The sequence below is a fragment of the Varroa destructor genome, unplaced genomic scaffold, assembly GCF_002443255.2.
Source record: "Varroa destructor unplaced genomic scaffold, Vdes_3.0 BEIS01000001.1, whole genome shotgun sequence".
NCBI classification, from domain to species: domain Eukaryota; kingdom Metazoa; phylum Arthropoda; class Arachnida; order Mesostigmata; family Varroidae; genus Varroa; species Varroa destructor.
The window spans coordinates 67,895,276-67,916,030 of record NW_019211454.1 but is presented as its reverse complement, the minus strand read 5'-3'; the positions used below and the strand labels follow the sequence as shown (position 1 = coordinate 67,916,030).

Here is a 20,755-nt window from a genome sequence, read left to right as displayed (position 1 = left end):
TACAGAAAAAAAATGATCAATCTACAGGTAATAGTGTTTGTGTTTGTTTTACGTAAAGCGGTCGGTCGACGAGATTAAATAGCTATTTCAGTAAGGACACAGATTAAACATAACCTCTGCGCAATTCTTTTGTAGCTTAATGGGCCAAATGGATAGCTTTATAATCATAGTGCTCTCTGTTGCTAATAGAAAATGGTGTCTAGCCTGTTTTAAGCACAGTTTAACGAGTTGCCCCTTAGTGAAACTCACAAACGAAAATCATTTAAAAACATTGGATCTGCCTAATCTATTTTTTGAAGAACTTTACTTATACAGCGTTGTTGAAAGAAATAGTAAACAAGAACTTCTAGACACATTCATATGGCATCAAATCGCAAGATCAAGCTTCGAATCTTCAAAGTAGCGATCGTAGAGAAACGGTTTTTTTGACGAAGTCTTAGTTGTTTCCGGCACATGTAGTTACAGTGAAAACGTAAATTAAAAGTAAGTTCAAAACGCTTTGAATTGAAACGCCCTTCTTGGTGTATTACCTTCGCATAGAGTCCATCCGAATTATATCGCTATACATCTCGGGACGACATAGCAAGTCTCTTTAGTAAGAGTTCAAACTTGAAAGAAAAAACTGTGAAAAAGGCAAAATCAATTGTGATGCCTTTACGCTTTTCAGGCCAACATATTATGTTGACTTTATTGACAAAAGATTCAATCATAAGCAGCGATAGTTATTTTGAATCCAGCTGATATTCTCATAAGCCTTCTGCTGTGATAAAATACGAAGTAGTTGGAAAGGCCAAAAGCTTTGTGTAATGTTTATCTAATATTTTTATGATGTTATAATGTGAGGCAGTCCTTTATCTTATCGCTGTAATGATTTCAGCGTTCAGACTTTGTTCTCACGGTAAATAGGGTTAAAGCTGTCAGCTCTGTCTGCAAGCTGCCCTATTTATTTCTATATTGTAATGCTTCTAATAAAAGGGTACATACTCAAAAGCTCGACCAGAGGCCGATTCAGTGGTACTGCTGGTGACAGCCAGAGCTGAAAACTTACCGGACATTTTCGAAATGGAAACATTTTTCTCGATGTAGGACATACGTTCCAAATATGGTTGTTTCTAATGCCAAGCCCTAGGAAACTACCATAAGTATTTAGAAGCTTTCATTAGGATGCGTTCTATGAGGGCAAACGCAAAATACACTTTGGGTTTTCTTGTCTACGCCCACCTTACGGACCCCATTGTCAATGCACCGTCGTCAAGGGCTTATTCTGTTATTTCAAACCGAACTTTTCCTCTGCCTTTTGATACCTATGCATCTAGACGATACGTAACCAGTCGCCTGTGTAATTTCAAATTCCGCTTACTGCGAGCAGATGCCAAAGTACACAAGCTCTCCTTACACCCAAAGCTTCAGACGTCAGCAAAGATGGCACCAGGCTACCGTCCTTCTAACCGATGAATAGATCCCGGAACCGATACAGAAGCGCTCTGATACCCGCTGCACAGCTTCCTGAAGGTCTGAATGTGCTCTTGCGTTCCCGAACTAACAAAGTGTGATCGCGGTTTCAAGTTGATATCCTGGCGTCAGCCGCTCTAAGGCCTATTAATTGTATAACAAGAACAATCCGAAGCTAGATTGGGCAGAAGTGATGAGATCAGCCGCCGTCGCCCGCCGCTGTTCGTAAAAGTTTTGGCTTTAGTAATAACGCGGCTCCCTTCACAGTACTAAGTGTTTGCTTACATAGACTAGCCTAACGGTTTAGCCGGCCACGTTATCCATCGTTGCATCAGTTTGTTTTTTTTCTCTCTGGCTACCATCAATTGTGACGCCGACAGAGAATTCGTGCAACCTTTACGTAGTTATAGCAAGGACAACACCTACAGATTAGATATGGTAGGTATGTAGGTAGGTAGGTACATGTCCTTACAACAGCTGTATTATTTGGCATTTAAATAGCTTCTATGGACACTGCTCGAATAGACACGTTCCCTCTGCGTATAGTTCCGGAGAACAGCTGACCGCCCATTAGAGGAATATAGACCAGTTGAAATGTTGGTAGCAGAAAATAAATTCAGATACAGAATAGTACGTCGAAATATCAGAATGTCGTTTACAAAGTAGTTCACTACTGACAATTATTAAAACTGTTAGAAAAGAAAAACAAACTGCTGGTGAAAAGTAATGATATCCTCTGAGTCTGTTTAGAGGATGCTGTAGACGAACGCTGATAAGGAACTGATGATGGCTGTGGAAGAGATTTTAATATAAATGCTAATGACTTCGTTTGCCGGATCGGGTTAGTTTTGCAGCGGCACAAACTGTGCATGATCCGCCTTTGGGAAAAGTTAATTTCATTATAATCACATAAAATTAAAAGAGACAAAAAAGCTTGTATTCATTTCTACGTTTGTTTACAGGCGTATGTTTTATTCAGAGACGCACTTTTTTAGTCCTCGAAACATGCGTGACGCTTATGCGTAGGACGCAACATTCTGTTCATTAGCTAGGTACCTTTTCATTCACTAGGGGCTGACATACTTTAGAGGAAGTACGCCAAAAGCGACTGTCGCTCTCATTTCACAGGGCGTAGCCGTCCTTGAGCCGGGCTTGAGCTTACCGTATTTGGCTACAACGTAATTTGATTTGTTTATTATGTCGTCGGTCATTAGGGAAGGTTGTGCTTTACCAAAATCACGATTTTTACTATCGTTGAATGGCACGTTTATTAAAAGTTCATTGGATCGGGCTTTGTAGGATCAAACGCAGTCTCTAGTCGTAAGCGACAGGTCGTCTGGCTATCACTCTTTGCGGTCGGCTGAGCCACAAATTATACTACGCTTTTTACCCTTCGTGTTTTTCAAACTGAGGGGGAAAAAGAGCAGATCACATTTGAATATTGAAATTATATAACAATTTTAGGTTGAAACATATTAAACATTTCACCATTCCACCAATCTGACCTGCGCTACGTGACTACGCTCTGTTCGGGTGCCGTCTTGGCACATGTGCAATAGTCCTTTTTAACCCTTGTCGGAACTGAAACCTATACAATAGACGATAATGCTCAGCTGTGCTTTTTATGGCAGTTGTCGATATCGCTATTCGGCACTGCTTCTTTTCGGCGACAGGGCTCCATATGGACTTGATTTTTAGCATCAAGCGAAGGACTGCGTAATTTTGGTTTTTAGCCTTATTTGCAGGGGTCTACCTGTACTCCTTGATCTATAGCTTTTCAGTGATGTCCGAGACGTGTCAGTTTTTAGGACCGAATGGCCGGCTAGTGTATGCCGTTATAATTGCGCCGCAAAAAATGTTAGGTCACGGCGATATTAAACGATCAGTTGTATCAGATTATAAATTGTCGAATGTATAGATGTCCTTCATTTTCGATTATCAAGTCGTACTATCCCGAAGAGAACGGTTCAATTTAGGCCTTTTAAAGGAGAAAAGGGCCTCATTCCCCAATGGGTCAAATCGTATTTGCTATCATCATCAAATCGTCGTTCGATAAATTTGCGCTATTTTTGAAACGCTGCTTTGTAAATGATCGTCATCATGTCTCTAAGATATGCGTCATAGTTTTTTCTCGTGACAATTTTATACTAAATAACTATATTCTGTCATTTACAAATGTCACACGATATAGCCCATAACTGTGACAGCAGAAACCGATGTGGAACACAATGGCTGAAATCGATAGAGATGAAATTGTGTTTATACGCACCTTACGGTTCGTACAGTTGAACATCTCGATAGCCACTATGATGTTATTAAAAACAAACCAAACTAACGTTTGCAGAAAGATCATTAGATATATAGGTAGCGTGGTTTTACATTTTCATTTCATACTTGACATGGGCTTCGTATAGGGCATAGTTAGCCATAAAGAAGTTCTTTGCCAATAAAAGAATTATTAAAGGAGAAAAAGTATTGAAAGCATACAAAGTAGGACACCTAAATCCGGACTTTTCTTAAGTTCTCTCTCTTTTTTTTTTTTTTTTTAACAAAATATAAACGCCTATATAAACGCAAATGTTTTAGTCAAGTTTTTTCGCATGCTTTAGAAGTACTATTCCTAGCGGTCTTATTTATTTAAAATAATCACCAGTAATCGCCATTCTATTGCATCAGTACCCCAATTCTAGACCTAAACCACTAACGAATAATTTTCAAAATATACATTTTTTAATTCGCAGCTAATTTTCTAGTAGTAGCAGTAATCAGTTGAGATATATGAATATATATAAGCACAGTACAATGTCGCTTAGATACGGTACGCCTAAACAGTTTTGACGGAACTAAATTTTAGCGACCGACAACAAACCGAAAGGCCTCCCAATGCAGGAGTTCAAAACGGCTAAAAAGTTTCAATCACAAAAAACCCAAAAAAAAGTCTCAACAAGACTAACCGTTCAAGTTATGACTAGCAGGAATCATTTTTTTCTTTAAAACTATTATTGATTTCTGCATAAAAACCGATAGGTGCCAAAAATGGTTTTTTGAGCTCTTCTGATGATGTTTTCAATCTCTCAAATCTAAATGTCATTGGCGATTTGCCTCATGAAACCTTTGTTTGAAATTTTCAGAAGCCGCATAAAAACGAGTATTAATGTGGACCGTCCATTTCGAAAAAACAAAAAAGTTACTAATTTTAGCAAGATTCAAAGGTAGAAAGGTTGAATAACAACTCGCTTTCGCTCATAATTTAAAAACGGCTTATTAGATCTTGTCAGGATAAGTTTGTTGTTTTGTCCTGATAGGGACTATCTTTCTTCTATATAAAGAAACTCATTGCATTCACGAAGAAGGTTCTGAACGATATCCTCGCTTCCAATAAATTTACAGTATCTGTAGCACACATTTTTTTGTGAATTTGCTGTGTACCTCTGCGAATTTTTAGCACTTCAGCCTTCAGCTGTTTACTCCACTCAGACTCATTGAATCAACAAACTGGGTTCGATATCAACAGTTACCTATTTAATTTATATTAAGCAAGTAACCACCACGTGGACTCGTGTTTCTCAGTGAATCTGAATTTCTTTAAAATTGCCAGTGGAGTCATGACGCTATCTACTAAAGCAGGGGAAACATTAACACGACAAATGTATCAGGTAAGCACATGTGCTTCACGTATATTTTCCGCATTGTCTGTGATTTTTTCGTATGTTGACACGGATTCAGTTATCGTTTGTAGAAGACGGATGACTAGATGAGAAAAGACTGGTCGTCATCAAAAATAAAGGCTCCGTTAGGCCCCTTGCCGGTTGCAAATGCAGGACAGCCAAAGTGAGCTCACTCATCTGTCCATAGACAGATTTAGCTAGAATTAGCTATCTTTTAGGCTCTTATGATTAGCGCGATCTACATAATTAATAACAACAACAACAACAAGCAGAATCGAAATTACGTATTTACCATAATAATGCAGTAGATTGGTCTGTAACTGTGATTTGTTACAGCTGCCGTAACTAAAGTTATAATTCGGTGGTGCATTAATCGGCAACAAAGATGACTTCTGAAAAAATATCTAGGCTAGCCATAGGATTGCTAGAAAGAGATTTACGTCGCAGGATTGAAAGCCTGAAGTATAGAATGGCTAAAATAAGAGACTGCGTATGGATATCGCTTTCTCATAAAAAGAACTTAAATATACACGATTCTTGTGCATGTGTCGTTGATCTCAAGTTGAATATACGATATATTTTAATAATGTTCCCGATTATAACGATTGTGGGAAAGTTTTGCGTTTTGCGTGGAGAAGCGGCTAAGTTTATCGGAGATACACGTTATTTATGCAGAAACTAAAGACGACATTTGATAAACTCAGCTTATATATAGCTCGGTGCCACAGATGACGCGGAAAAATTGGATTAATCTTATTATTTGTTTTTCATATAAAAGTTGATTTTTAACAAAGAGGATCAAGAAGAGTTTACACTAAAACCCTCCATTGCTTTCCATTCGAAGCACATTGAATGGATCCTATGATGGATTGCAAAGACAATCACTGTATGTTGCGAATTGTTATCAACCGGGACTTAACTTGCGGGTGGTAGCGATAGCAGCGCCAGTAATTTTTATTCAGATAAAGATTAATAAATGAGGGCATATTATTTAGCTGTCCGAGGACAAAGGCCCGAGTGGTTTCTGTCTTCGTCACGGAGGGGTATCTCGTCAGCAAAAAAAAGTGTGAAATAAAGGGTGCGGGATAACACATTTTATTTAGGCTATGCAAGCTTTGAGTTGAGCGTATCTGTCCTACGGGTTCTGTAGTAGTGTCCAAGGGAATCCGCATAGACGGTCAGCCGAGGAAATGCCTGGTATAATAGGTGTTTCTCTCTAGGTAGCATAATATTCACGAGTTCCGCAATCCAGAACAGAAAAACAATTTTTGTCTTTGGGTTGTTCGATAAATTGTGCTCCGACAGCGCACTGAAGACAGGCGTGTTTCGGTGTCATTGGCAAACCCAAAGATAGCAATAAATAAGATTCGAATGAACTGAGCATAACTAGCAACCTTCAGCTTTTTCTTTTTTTCTTTTTTTTTATAAGAATAAGCAGCCGGTAGAAGTATCGGGCCGAGATGCCATGAGCGGACCACACGTTTCTGACGGGCGAGTTACGTTTCCACAGCGGCCACCTACGCAGCGATTACTCAATGATAGCCAGAAACACGTTAAAAATCACATTCGCAGTGAGCACATTCTGGGAGATTGTAATTTTCAGAAGAAAACTGCATCGTTTATTGATAAAGATGTGCTTCGTGAAGGAGAGCACGCTAGAATGATTCTTAGGCATTTGGGGGGCGGACATAAGATGTTATGAAATACAGTTCATTGACGACGCATGCGCAAGAAACACATTGCAAGCTAGAAACGTCAATGTTAGAGCAAGTTCGATCAGAACACCCGCATCATTTCTATACTGTCATGTTGTTTCGCATAATATATACGTTAAACCCATTATTGCTTATATGACCCGAACTTTAACTACGCATCGAACTTGTGGTTCATCCTCCGTCAGTGCTCGCTCAATTATCGTTGCATTTTACGGCAAGGTGAAGGCCGCTTCTGTCGTGGGACAATACAGAGGTTGCTTACATAACCTTTGATTACTTTTCGAGCATAGACAAACTCATTAGCCGGGCTGTCCTCGAACACAAGTCTTCAGTCGTGCGACCCAACGCTTCGCCGTACTTCTTTCTAGTTAAACCACGTTTGTTTTCAGTTTTCTTATGTGATTTTCCTTGTGCAAACTACCAAACCTACATTTACAATTCACGTATGTCTTACTTGCTGCTTTCACAACCCGTTCTATTCATCATTGGACGTATGCGCGTTAGACACAGACGTTGTGCGACATTTGATGAGCAACGGTCCTGTCACCGCGCTATGCAAGAATCCAGAGGCAAATAACCGTCCTACTAACCACGAAGACCTCGTAAGCATATATTTGCTGTGATGAAACGGGGAACACGATATAGAAAAAAGTGTCGACCAGTCCCTGATTGGCAAAACAGAGCACGGAACATTGACAGGTGGGACAGTACGTAGGAAACCTGCCTGGACCAAACGACAAAATAACGACTTGTCCATGCAAAACGTATGTTACACGGATGCGTGAAGTGTGATGGAATCATTTACAACGATCAAATGATAGCGCGCTAATATTATACATACTTAGAGCTGGTGTTAGGTCGTTTAGAAATCGATAAAACCGTCAGCTGCCGTACAAATGCTAATTCTTTAGACTGGCTGGATGTTGCCACCCAGTTATCTCAATGTGATTTTATTTTGCATTTTTTTTCTGCGTTAGAATTTTCTGTTCATCATCACGCGAGTCATCCGCGACTGTACAGGTATAGAAAATCGGTCAATGGCATGCCACTACATGGAAGGGCCCAGACTGCAAATCATCTATTAACTTCAACAACTCATTCACATATGGCCATTTTCGCTCCTTTTTTCTCATGCAATCCACTGCTACGTTCAGCTACCCTGCGACACGCATGTCCGATTCGACCATTCTACAAACAGCCGAACAGCCCCACTCACTTTCGTCAATACGCATCGCTCTGTCATGAAAACCAAGCATACATCCATGTTGAGCACGCGAACCGGGTCCACTGGTATACTTGCAGGTTGCCTAATTTGACATGACTTTGCTAACATTGCCAAGCTATCAGTATATCCAGCTGCAGTTATGGGTGAGGGTCATTTTGGCTTCACGGCACTCCTTGTGCCACTTCAACACGTTAGCAAATGTCGAAACCCGTCTCGATAAAAGGATGTTCTTCACGTTTGCTAGTTCTTGATTACTTTTGTTGTACATTTCGTGCTACAAACGCCCTTTGCATAGCGCAACTATGTCCCCCCTTCTTCACCCCCTTCTCGTATGCGATACATTTCTTTTTCTGTTTATAACTACCTGCAGTGCTATGGTCTGTACATGTTAACTTTATTCTCTCGCTTTTTTACCTGCTTGGATTCACTTCTCACACGATCGTCGTTTATCGACTAAAGAGCTTAATCGCAGATGTTCTTGACGAGATTCGGTCTTCAAAACTTTGCACTGCTTTTCTACCTTCTTGAAAACCGCCCCGAGTATTGACAAAATCCTATTTCAGATGGTGGCTAACCTTCACCCACCACCGTGGTTGTAGCGGTAATTTCTTAAAGGGGCTGCACCTGTCGTCGAACTTATTCTTGTAACCAATCTGTTCCAAGCGTCGTCCATTGGCCTTACGTGACGTCGCCCTATCGACCTTCCTATATGGCATCTCTTCACATGATTATTTTACAATATGGCAATCTCTTCGGATTCACCTTCACAAAACTGTCATTTATTTGTCTACCGCTGCCCACTGTTACCATCTTCTCCTGACCTCTCGACCAGTTGGCACACCAGCTTATCTGCATTTTCAATAGCTCACGATACATTGTTTTTAGCACAATGCGATTTCTACGCACACACTGCAATTACGCTTACGACACAACGATTTCTCGCAAATCATTCCGTGACTCCGCAGTCATTTGGCAACACGCTTTTCGGGCCATCTTGCACGTCCCTGTAATGTGTATTCAGCACACAACCTTGCGCTACGCCGTGAAGCATGAGTACCGCTCCGTTCTTTTCTTCGAAGACAAGGCCAGTTAACGTTACAAGCAAGGTTTGAGCTACATAATAAAAAACTCTTATCAAGTAAAAGGCCCTGCTCACTTCCGGTGGACGCTTTTCGTAAACACGTCCATCCACCCTACACTCAATCCGCCCTTCGTTCTCGTGTTAACTGAAAATTCGATTAGCGAAATAGCTGCCTAGGGCTCTACAGCTGGTCAATTAAGCCAGTTCAGCCCAGTGACCTTTAAAATGGGTCAATGTCTGCACTAGGCTATAGCCAGCGACACCCCTGCCAAACGATTATTTTATATTGCAGCAGAACTGGTGACCGGACTGCGGTACGCAACCCGACCATTGCCTCCCACTGCTTTTCCCACCTGTCTTTCACCTTTGCCGCCCGCTTCTTTTTCCAAACCATCATACATAGTTCCAGCCCAGTCTCGCTGACCTTTTTTGTGTCGATGGTCGCTTCCTCGCCGCCAGCTGCAGCGTTTAAGATCGAGGATGCAAGGCACCTCGAACTTGCTGCTAATAGCCGCTAATTTATCTCCGCATCGTTATTTTTTACGTTTGCCGATCACTTTTCTCAGACATTTTTAATAACCCGCTTCGGGTCTTCTCTTCTTTCGATCCAGTCTTGAACCTCTCGTGGGCCATTTTAACAGAAAAATATGTTGTATAAATGCTACAAAAATCTAATTTTCTCATGAACGAAAATATTACGGATCCCCTTCAAAGGATTAAAGAATTGCCAGCACCCGACCAAAATTTGGCCTGGGCAAGCCCATTAGGCAAATATGTATTTCGTAGACTCATTCAGTTTTTAACATTATAGTAACCATGAATATCGCCAGATCGGTACGACCAAGGTCTAACAGGGTTCAACTGTAAGAATAGAGCAAACCAAAAGTTATTTCTTGATTAATTTTATACACTATGAGCCTAGACCCCAACGTGGATTTTTCGTATTTGTGTAAGTTTTTCTCGGACTTCACAGAAGCTATTTAATCACCGACAATTGCGTAGACTATCAGCAATATCATAAACTTAATGTCAATGCAAAAATTTGGTTTCATGATTGGAGACGTTGGGCAACAACTGCTATTCGTTTATATTTTAAAAACTTCTACCTTCGCCATAATGTGTTTGTACTTGGCTGAATGTTCTTCTGGCGGTCAAATCGACGGATGCTCACTACGACAGACCGATGCCAAATATTTGCCATATGCGTTTTTATCCTAGAAAAAAAAAGTTACGGTCGCGTTGTCATCGGTCTTTGCGGTCTGATAAATCGATTTTAAAAGTTCGAAAAGCTAAACAGTTGACAACTAGGCAGTGGAAAATTTACGTCGCTGACGGGAGCAGATAGAATAGTATGTACCAATACGTATCCGTGCGTACTAACAGATGCAATATGCATTTTTATAGCTTTAATTGAAATCACCCATTTTGTAGAAACTACTCATAAATCTCATTCGCAGATCACGTTGGTGCATAGAAGATACACCGGGCAAAGCCGGCCGTACGTGAGAAAACAGGCTATTTTATTTCAACCCTTAAACCTAACTTCTTCTCGGAAAAACGGAAGTACTAGTAACGAGGCTAGGTGTCTGGATAGGTCTTGCTTCAAGAAGCAAGCATATGAATGTGCCTTCTGTTGCAAGAGTATTTGTGTAAGTTAGATACATATTTATGTATATGCTTTTTACGCGCTCGGTTTTCATTGTTAAGTTTATGAGAGTTACTGGGGCATCTAATCTCGGTCAGAAACGCCTCTTTAAACGCTAAGCAGAGACAAAATTTAGCGCTAGGCTTATACAGTGTAATTTATTGACTACACCGTGTTGGCCCTATAATAACTGCCCTAAAATCACAAAACGCGAATCAAATAGAAATGGGGAAAATATTGATTTCACATATACCTCTAATAAAATACTTGTATGTTGATATTTATATATTAGACCTCTGACGTATACTCGAAAAACTACCAAACTACTATGATTTGGGTAGTGGATTCGATGACCCCGCAACATGAGTTACCCGTACCAAGTTGAAACTAAGAGATTTGTGCTAAAACGACACAAGGTGGATTTTTTCAAAAACATTTTGTAAACAGATGAAGCTAGAAAATACCGAATACCTTTTCCTACCGGATATTCTCTTAACAGCTAAATCGTTCAGAAGTCAATTGTGTACAAACTGCGGAGGCCTATAGATGGAATAGTTCCATATAGTGGTAACGCCCATACTTCTTGCGCTGTATTCCACGGGTAAGCCGAAATAATACTACAGTTACGTGAACGGTAGTTCAAAGATAGCGTAGCGTGTCTAAATTAAGATTTTAAAAGTTTTTGAGAAATAGGCCTGTTTGCCTGGCTGTAACCAGATTAATTCAATGCATTCATCCCAGTTTTGCTACATGCCATTGTCCAAAAAATCTTAACATAGATAAATCTGTGATCATCAGCTGTTTAGACAAGTCGCCTGCGTCAGCTCTCACTGAGTCACAACCCACCTTGCTCATAAATGGAAACGTACATTAAGGGCTTAAGATATAAAGCAAGAGGATGATACAACGCAACGACTCCAGTATAAAGTGACAACAAAGATTAGGGGCGCGACAAAGGACTAACGAAAAACCAAACGATTTACATTGTGAATGGGGCGCATTAACCCCATGGCCTCGATGACGCTGCCAAAGATCTTGTTTTTTGAAAATTAAAACCTTAGCATAATGCTGCTACTCACGGAGAAAATACAGCTTCCAGACAGCCAAATATTACTCTAACTAGTGCCCACACAAGGATGACAAGTAAAATGCTGTTATCGTTGGAGATGTCGAATCTGTAGTGATATCTTTAAAGGGTATATGAAAAAATTCCTATCTTAAATGGGGTTTCTTCGTGATCCTATTTGAAAGGAACGTATAGACATTACTTGTGCACAAGAGTACGTAAGATGTTCAGATAAGGTATAACATATACGTTCGAAGGTTTGGACCTAGGCGTGTCTAATTTTTGGCAATTGAAAGGTCCCGTTGTTGGCGCCACAAACAGTGATACGAAACTTCACTGTCATATATGGCCTCGATACGGCCACGCTCATATTCGACAACTTGTTTAAAAGGCCCAGGATTAACTAAAAATTTGTTGGTGTTTGTTTAGCCGTATTGATCCACATGGAAAAATTACTAAAAAACAACGCATTAGACTAACACATGCCAATTTAGAGTCTGAAATGAATAGAGTAAAACCACGACCATATGTACATGTGGAACCTAACCCATATACGAACGAAAGTTTGGATGTCGAACACAACTGTACCTTACAAACAAATTCAAGTTTACTGCATACATTAGGCGTACGAATGTTAATCGATTCGTTATATTATTCCCGACGGGGATTTTGCCCGAATATTAGTTGCTCTACAAGAATGACAGCATGACAGGGAGGGACGCAGGCACGCTAGACTCAGAAATCCTAGAAAATTCACGCGGAGCGGAGGAGAAGTAACTTTATCTTTTGCTTCAGGCCTGATGTACAGGTATCGCGGTGCAACGAGAAAGGCTTATCATAGTAGATATGATGAAGAATTGCGCAGTTGATGGAACCAATGTTGTCACTGGACGGAGAAAGGAAGAAAAAGTGCCGTTCGATAATACATAAAATATTCATAATAGAAATAAAGCAGTATACTAAATAAGTGGGTAACTATGACTGGAGACCTATTCTAAGCCCTAAAGAGAACGAATCTAAAGCTTAACGTAATGGCTAAAATTAAATATGTTGCTTCTTGGCGATAATAAGGATGTACTGTATCATTTCTAATAAAACGCATATGGTGAAGTGCTAATTTATCGACGGAGTCGTGCTGAGCTCTAAAAACATTCCACAGATGAAAGACTGAAGAAAACGTTTTTTTTTTGCGACAGGGAACGCGGGGCTGACGAGTTCTATTTTGATGATGACCGGCCAACGGCGACAAGAGGCAGTAGCGGCCATGACAGGCAACACCTATCTTATTTTGACCATATCGTTCGGACACTGACGAGCAGAAGTAAAGCTAGAGATATGTTTATCTTGTTCATCTTCAAAATGATATTTTCGAGTCCAGTATAACGAAACCTTAACAATATTCACAGTGTAAACATTTGTATAATCACAAATCAAACAACATTGATATAAACTAGGTGAGATAAATTTACTAGATACACAATTGAGCAAGTAAACGCACTATACGTATCTCTCTAGATGTTTCGTAACGTACCGGCACCATACTGTGCATACAACGAATGCTGTGCGTCGTCCATTGTCTCAAACAGCAGTTTACATGAGCGAGATACCGTCAGTCCTGCCGCTACCGAAGGCCAACACGAAATACCATCCCACGAACTCGGACAGCGTAGGAGGACATCACCTTTAACACAATCAAAGGTAACAAGAAAGAAAAGCTGTTGGAGCGGTACGTGTAGCGCGTACAGATTATCATGCCCAACTGGAGAAAAACCAAATATTATAATAAAAGTCCGCGCAGATGTCAATGGGCATTGCCAGTGATCATTTAACGAAACCTACTTAAATAAAATAAATATATAGCAGCGTACTGCAATTGTACGCAGGAAAGAATCTTACCGCTACAAAATCGAATTTTGTCCCAGGGAATTTTAATATGGGTCGAAGTAATTTCAACAAGTATAGGCTAATAATAGCTTTTTTCTTAGATGTTCCGCGTACGTCTGCACTGCATGCAGGGAACGTATAAAAAAAAAGCACGTACGTATCGAAAAATCCACACACGATTCGGGCAGGATCCGTGCGAAAGAAGACCCTGAGTTTCTCATAGCCAGATACCGCACAATGGCGTCGTGGCCCAATCTTGAAGCCAGATTCAGTTTCCAATTATACACAACCACTATATAGTTCGATGCATCCGTATCTCGTCAGAAAGTCACTTGCAATTGCCATATATTCAGTCATCTTTATAAGAAAAATATCTTTCTGGCAACATTGCTTCCATTACGTTTGAAAACAGGAGTCTCGATACTTTTCAAATGAGAATATCACGAAAATAAATAGGTTATGTTATCCGCTTAACGCGATTCTACCACGTCCTGTACTAGAGTAACTTTGCAAGCTCTATTTTTTTTTTATCGTAAATCTACAATTTTTCGAAGCGACACGTATCCTTCAGTGGCAACTGGTAGGCGGCAATCTCTCGAGGCAGGAACTCAAGTAATACGTGTGCGCTTTCGCCTTTAAGTCAGGGGATAGCTTTCGAAATTACTCTTCTAGAAAACCGGAAATCTTCTCTAGTTTGTAAAGCTATACACGCTAAATAAAGTAGCGTTTAACATTTTTTTGCATATAATTATATCCCGTTATTAGATTGGTCTTACTTCAGGAGCTGTTTTGTTATAAACACTTGTTAGAAAAGTGGCGACATAAATCTTCGGCATATATTTAGGAATAATTGGATGGTCTATTCTTAAAAGAACAGATATGCAGGTTTAAATGATATTTCTATCTGACTTTAACACTCGGCATATATTTAGGAATAATTGGATGGTCTATTCTTAAAAGAACAGATATGCAGGTTTAAATGATATTTCTATCTGACTTTAACACTCACAAAGGAACAACGTATATTGGAAGCCATTATTTATAGGTAGCTTTTGTTCCCTGTTGTTTTTGCCTCCAGTCATGCTGATCGTATAATGAATGCATTGTGAGTGCTTTGTATCGAGACAAGAGAATCGGTTGATAGAAAAGCGTTTAAATCTATTCAGGGAATGTGCATTAGGAAATTTTGTGATAAAAATCTATAGATATATATATGTATATCTATAGATTATATATATATATATAGACCATCTATCTATAGGGGTTTAAGACTGATACAGACTTTGGCTAGTCTTTTGTATTAGAATGTCTAGCCGCTTTAACCCTTCGCGTTTTTTTAACTTCCGACCTACTGCTATTTGAAAATTCAGTTCCGCTGGTTTTTTTTTTATGAAAAGTATTTGGGTGACATTTTAACGAGTCTCAAGCTACAGTTTCCGTTTGACACACGGTTATATATTATTATTATTATTATTATTATTATTATTGAAAACTTACTTGCGGACTTACCCTGGGAGTGAGTAAGTCTGTGGTTAAGGTTGCGAATCCAAGCTGTGGTCGCAGATAGCGGACACATTAAATAGAGATGAGCCCTTTGATGTTTAGATACACTCTCAGAAACAACTAGCAGGAACATGCCTCGTCCGACGTATAGAATATTTTTTTAATAGAGCTATTCCTCTTGTATGGTCCTGTAGCGTATTTTTCATACATAATTTTGCCAAACTTTTGAAGTTCATATCCTTTGGGAGGTCGTTAACAAGTTCATAGTGTTCACTCTATTCAACGAAGGCACATTCAGTTTGCCTCTGAAGTTACTATGACAGGTGCTTCGTCCTTTAACTGTCGTCCAGCCTTTGAGTGCCGTCGGCTGAATCGGAATCGATGGCAGCTACTTTATCTTTTCCGTTAGCAAGGGAACCTAAAAACACTGCTCATCAGAGACAGCGGGAATGCCCGGTTTTTTCGTCAATAGGAAACCCTCTATATGAGCATCAGTCATTAAGCTGCCCAAATAATTGCTGGCCAACCTTCAAGTGTTCCGAGTGACTATTCATAGAAGCCAATAGAAAAAAAGCCACTGTTATAATTCGATATTATTCAACCGCGTTCGTTTGCTTTATGGAAAAAACTTCGATTCGCCATTGGTTTTGGTGCGTCTTTTTCATTCTCAGGCCTTTCGTACATGACCTATCATTACGGCTGGTTTACCTCATTTAAACGGGTGTAGTGAGCTGATTAGACACAACCGAATTAAATAATAGCCCGCTTGCAAATGGATGGTGCCACAATTCGAGTGGACCTCATTGATAGACCACATATTGATTTATAACAAACTGGAACGGCGCCGACAGATGCTTCCATTTCAGATGTTACTTTTTGACACAGGTACGCCTCATTTCCGTACACGTCGGTCTGAACAACTGCTTCGACCCTGATCTCGCGATATACGCAGAGAATCACCCTTGGCGACCAATGAGCGCCCATCTTTTGTACGTAACTAACCTTTAGCGGAACTATGGAAGCACAAGGAATGAAAATGATATCAACTCTTCTACATAATATTATAATGATTAAGTATATAATATTACTGTGAAGAGATCGTCGACCGCTGTGGCATCACCAGCCTGATATCAAGTTCGCACATCCTGGAAAATGCCAAGATCCCCACGACTCGCGGATGGCTTGTGGCAGTTAGCAAATTGTAAACTGGGCAAACCGGAAAATAGTTGATAAAATAATTTAAGACGACCGCCGAAGTGTTATAATGCACGGCACTGTCAGAAACGGCAACATGGACCGGGCATATTCACGTACGATACAGTCGGGGCTTTTAATTATAATACACCGTCCATGGCCATAATCAACTACTGCAACAAACGCATGCGAAGCTTTCTTTCCCGTTCACTATGAAAAAGCTAAAAGGTTTGCTTTCCGCCGACGAACAAGGGGTCCGACTCCTACATTTATCATTATTTCTTAGATTTTCCATTTACAGGACAAAAAAGGATGCAGATTATCGCACATCGAGAAAACAATGCAGTTTATTCACACATAGCTCATTTTGACTGGACACAATGTCTGCCCTATGGAAACAATTATTTTATTGAAACTATACCCCCAGTACCTGTCTTAGTGTCCAACGAGCGCATTTCAACTAGTACTACTATACGGGTATGAATGACTTCTCGTTTTTTGCAGTCTACTGTAGGGAACTAGAAGGATAATTTAATTTTGCCGCCACAATGAAACCGCCACCGCTGATCGTCAAAAGGACAAGCAGTCTGCGAAACATTTTCGTCACATAATAATGTATAAGATAAGTCAACTTTCGAGAATCGCTTACTCTACCAATTTGGCTAGCATAATTAAAATTTCTATTTCACTGGGGTACTATTCACGATGTAATTGCGAAGAGATCGTATGTACTGCGGAGTGACCTGCGATTGGGTCGACCACCTCCTTCTCACATATGAGCTACTACAAAAAGCGGGTCGGAATCCTTCCAGTGATTAGACTACCATGTGCGCCCCCTATATGACGCAAGTTAAAGCTATAGGTAATTCCTATCGGTCCACAATTTCTAAATAAATCTCTGTGAACATTGGTTGTGTAGTTATTTCCTAGATACTGCCTCTTTCAAAGTCAATCTACTTCAGCTTCACGAATATGTGTTTTTTTTCTCAATTACGCCTGAAGCCGTTGAATTGTCAAATATTTCTATAACGATTAAGATCACAATCATTTTTATTTCTGCACACAAACTTTTCCACCCTTCTGTTAAGAGAGTTTTTGTTTTGCTTGACGTCTTACGAATCTCATCGAATAATAATCAAGGCGCTTCAAAAAACGATAGTTCTTATGGGTGGGTGTCAAACTTTTTTAAGGCTTTGATTTGCCTATAAGGAAACGAGATATATGTATTAGTAGGGCTCGAATTATTCTCTAAGCGACACTGTTTGCAAAAATAGAAACGGGCGTCTTTTCCTTGAGCAACGTTGCCAGACACGGTGCCGTTCCAAGCAGGCACTTATGTGACATGAGGTCCTTGTACAGAAATATGTTTGTTTTACGTAACCGACAATCGCACTTTTTTAGCTACTTGACTGTACTGCCACTCCGACAGACGCTGCTCAAAAACATTAATGAAATGCAAAAACTTGATGCCAAGCATTATATCTTTGGTTCAGCGGTTGTGATAACCGTGCTTTTGCATTAAATGAGCTGGACACTTTTCTGGGAGTCCATTACGTTTCGTCGCGCCATACCTAATAAGTTTATCATCTCGTGGCTCGGCCTTTTCTACTCATGATTTTACTAGGACGACGCCTAAGGCAAAAGGCTTAAAGGATATCCATGGAGCGCATTATACCAGCTTGTAAACAAGCCACTACCGATTGTTCCCCTAAGAGATAATGCAAGGTCACATAAAAGTGCGTCAACGTCTTCTGAAGGCTCACTGCTTCAGCGTCCAGGCGAATTCGGCCGACTTGGATAAGTGCGGCGGAAGTGCTTCAATGTTCTCGAATGCATATCAGTCGTATGTTGGGATAGGAAGAAAGTGCAGGAGAAATAAAAATATAGCACCGAATATCCACTTCACGCTGCGTGTATGTTAAGAAATCTAAATTAGATGAGGCCGCCTGCGCCAGTATGAGAAGATCTCTCAGCCTTGGCATATAGTGGATTGTGAAAACCAAGCTTGTAAAGATAAAAGCATCGCATGTGGTTATTTGGTTAAGATTGACCATTATCATGTTTAACATTGACTAGAAGTAAGCGACATGAAGATGCCACAAGCTAAATGTATATCTTTGTGCACGATGTGGCAAGCATCATGTGCTTACTTCAAAGATCATGAGGGAAAAAGAAGTTGTGTGCTTTTCATGCACACTACTTTGTTTGGCTACTTTTCAAAATCATCATGCAAAGTTAAAATAATACTCTCAGATTTGTCTGCTGGCTTGTCTAGGTATCTGCGGATGCCTCCAATTAACCGATGCGTTCTTCTCATGTGGGTTCATTAAGCAGCTACGGTTTCTTTCATTTCGAGTGCTTGTCAATTACGGCAAAGGTGGGACTACATGCGTGGGGTCCTACGGCATATGACCGATCAAATCGAGCACTATAAACCAAGTGGTACTAAGGGCAACTTCTTCTGTTTGTTGAACTCTACTTTTTCAGAAAGGAGCTGATCTTACTCAAATTTGCCCACCCGCCTCTATTTAAGTTGCATATTTTCAAAAAATGCGCCTGTATTAAAAAATAAATTATTCCAAAATTTGCCCATTTTCATATTCTGTGAAGGCTATTGGCTGTCATCCAAAAACAAAGAGGCCTAGTTGAATAAACACCTAAAATAGCAGCGAGAGTTGGAGGTCGTCTTCAATAACAAAATATAATTTTATAATTATTATATATATATTATTATTATAATATATTTATAATTTTTTAATTTGAAGTGATTATCTTTGTCTTTTCAAATATTTTTCAAGTGTCTAGAACAGAAACACTATGACTGGCCGACCTTCCATTTTATCTAAAATTTTGCAAATATTCTTTTGGTTTTAAAAACTTGTGAAACAGTAAAAACGTGACCTGGTCACGAGCAAGATAGTTTTAGATGTTGATCATAGAAGTGAAATCTGAACGTTAAAACGATTAGATTTATAAAGTACAAAAGATCGAACCCTTAACGCTTTGTGCATTGCTGTTTCCTTTATAGGCTCTTTCAATCGCGTCATTTACCGTAATGTTGTCCGGGTGTAACCTAAATCCTATTTTTACCCTGTTAAAGAATGAAATATTAGTGGGTATTCAACAATTCAATAATCTCTACATGGAGTTAGCAAAGGCTTGACGATTTTGGAGGGCCTTTCCAGGATGTTCACATCGCCTGTCTTTGTAATTATTTAGAACTGTCTATTTCAAATAAAAAGAACTGTAGAAATATGTCCAATAAACATTAAAGTTTAGTTGACACTTCGAAAGGCTGACGCAATTTCAGTTAACGTTTAATGGCCTTTAAGTCATTGGTTGAGCTCTGTAAACCTTTTCACTGATTTCCTTTTCCGTTTCTTTTATTTTTTTAAATACGGATTTCAACCGGATATTGCACAGCCCATGAACACTGGTTCGGCCTAGATTTTCTTAATCGCCCTACTAATGTCCCGAAATGTTCCTTAGGACAAGTAATTTGGTTGATACGTGAGTAATCTCTAGGCCACGGCCTATTTTTCTAGGGCAACTCCTAGGCTCACTAACACGCGAGAGTTACACAAATCTTCCATCTGCAAAGATCTGTATCTACAAGCTGTTCGTAGCACTCGAAATCAAAGATCGTTTTGATGGAGTACTGAAGCCTCTCACTGTGAATATCCCCAAAAACCTATTAACCGTACCTCGGTTGGGACCGGTTGATAGATACGTACGTTTTTGGAAAAGTTTTATATAAAGTGATCATGATCCAGAGCCAGTGCGATATAAATAACTGTGTGACTTCTCCATACGTATAGGTTAGTGTTTTTCTCCGAAACAGAAAATATTCTGCCTGGATGTTGTGAAATGCTAAGATTCTGATAAAATTTTTCCACCTTGTTTTTTTTATTTTATGCGCTCTCGTATCTAATCAAAATGGCTTTATTCCTGCAATGACGCAAATTTCACTTTAAGTAAATATTGCGCAAAACATCTTTTTAGTCTTTTTAAGTCGGGTCAACTTTCCTTCATTATAAAGAGAAGTTTTTCCAGGTTATTTCAGTGTTTCAAGTAAAATGACTTATTGAATTATTTTTTGTACATATTTAATCTTAAACTTATTCCGCAGTTTCAAAACAAGAGTTGAAGAATTGTTGATCTGTCAATTTTATCTGTCTTTTTGAGCCCTAAACGGAAATTTAACAATTTCTTGAAATTTACCCAGCTTACTATACCACCAACATAAAATGGCAATCGACTAACACTGATATGTTTTTTTGCATATTTAGATGAATACTAAAATACCTCAGCTTTTAAAAAAA

The 20,755-nt window shown here is 39.6% G+C and overlaps 1 protein-coding gene and 1 long non-coding RNA gene across 2 annotated transcripts in view; one reads left to right on the top strand and one right to left on the bottom strand.

Moving 5' to 3' along the window:
• LOC111242811 (corticotropin-releasing hormone receptor 1-like) overlaps window positions 1–20,755 on the bottom strand; it is an 86,683-nt gene that overhangs the window by 43,313 nt on the left and 22,615 nt on the right. The window contains exon 2 of the mRNA XM_022787636.2: window positions 13,384–13,533. Coding sequence (XP_022643371.1) covers window positions 13,384–13,533 — 150 coding nt within the window. The remainder of the gene's footprint in view (window positions 1–13,383; window positions 13,534–20,755) is intronic.
• On the top strand, window positions 10,276–13,505 carry LOC111242812 (uncharacterized). The gene is made up of 3 exons (XR_002670170.2): window positions 10,276–10,490; window positions 13,049–13,173; window positions 13,368–13,505. It is a non-coding gene; the product is annotated as an uncharacterized LOC111242812 (long non-coding RNA).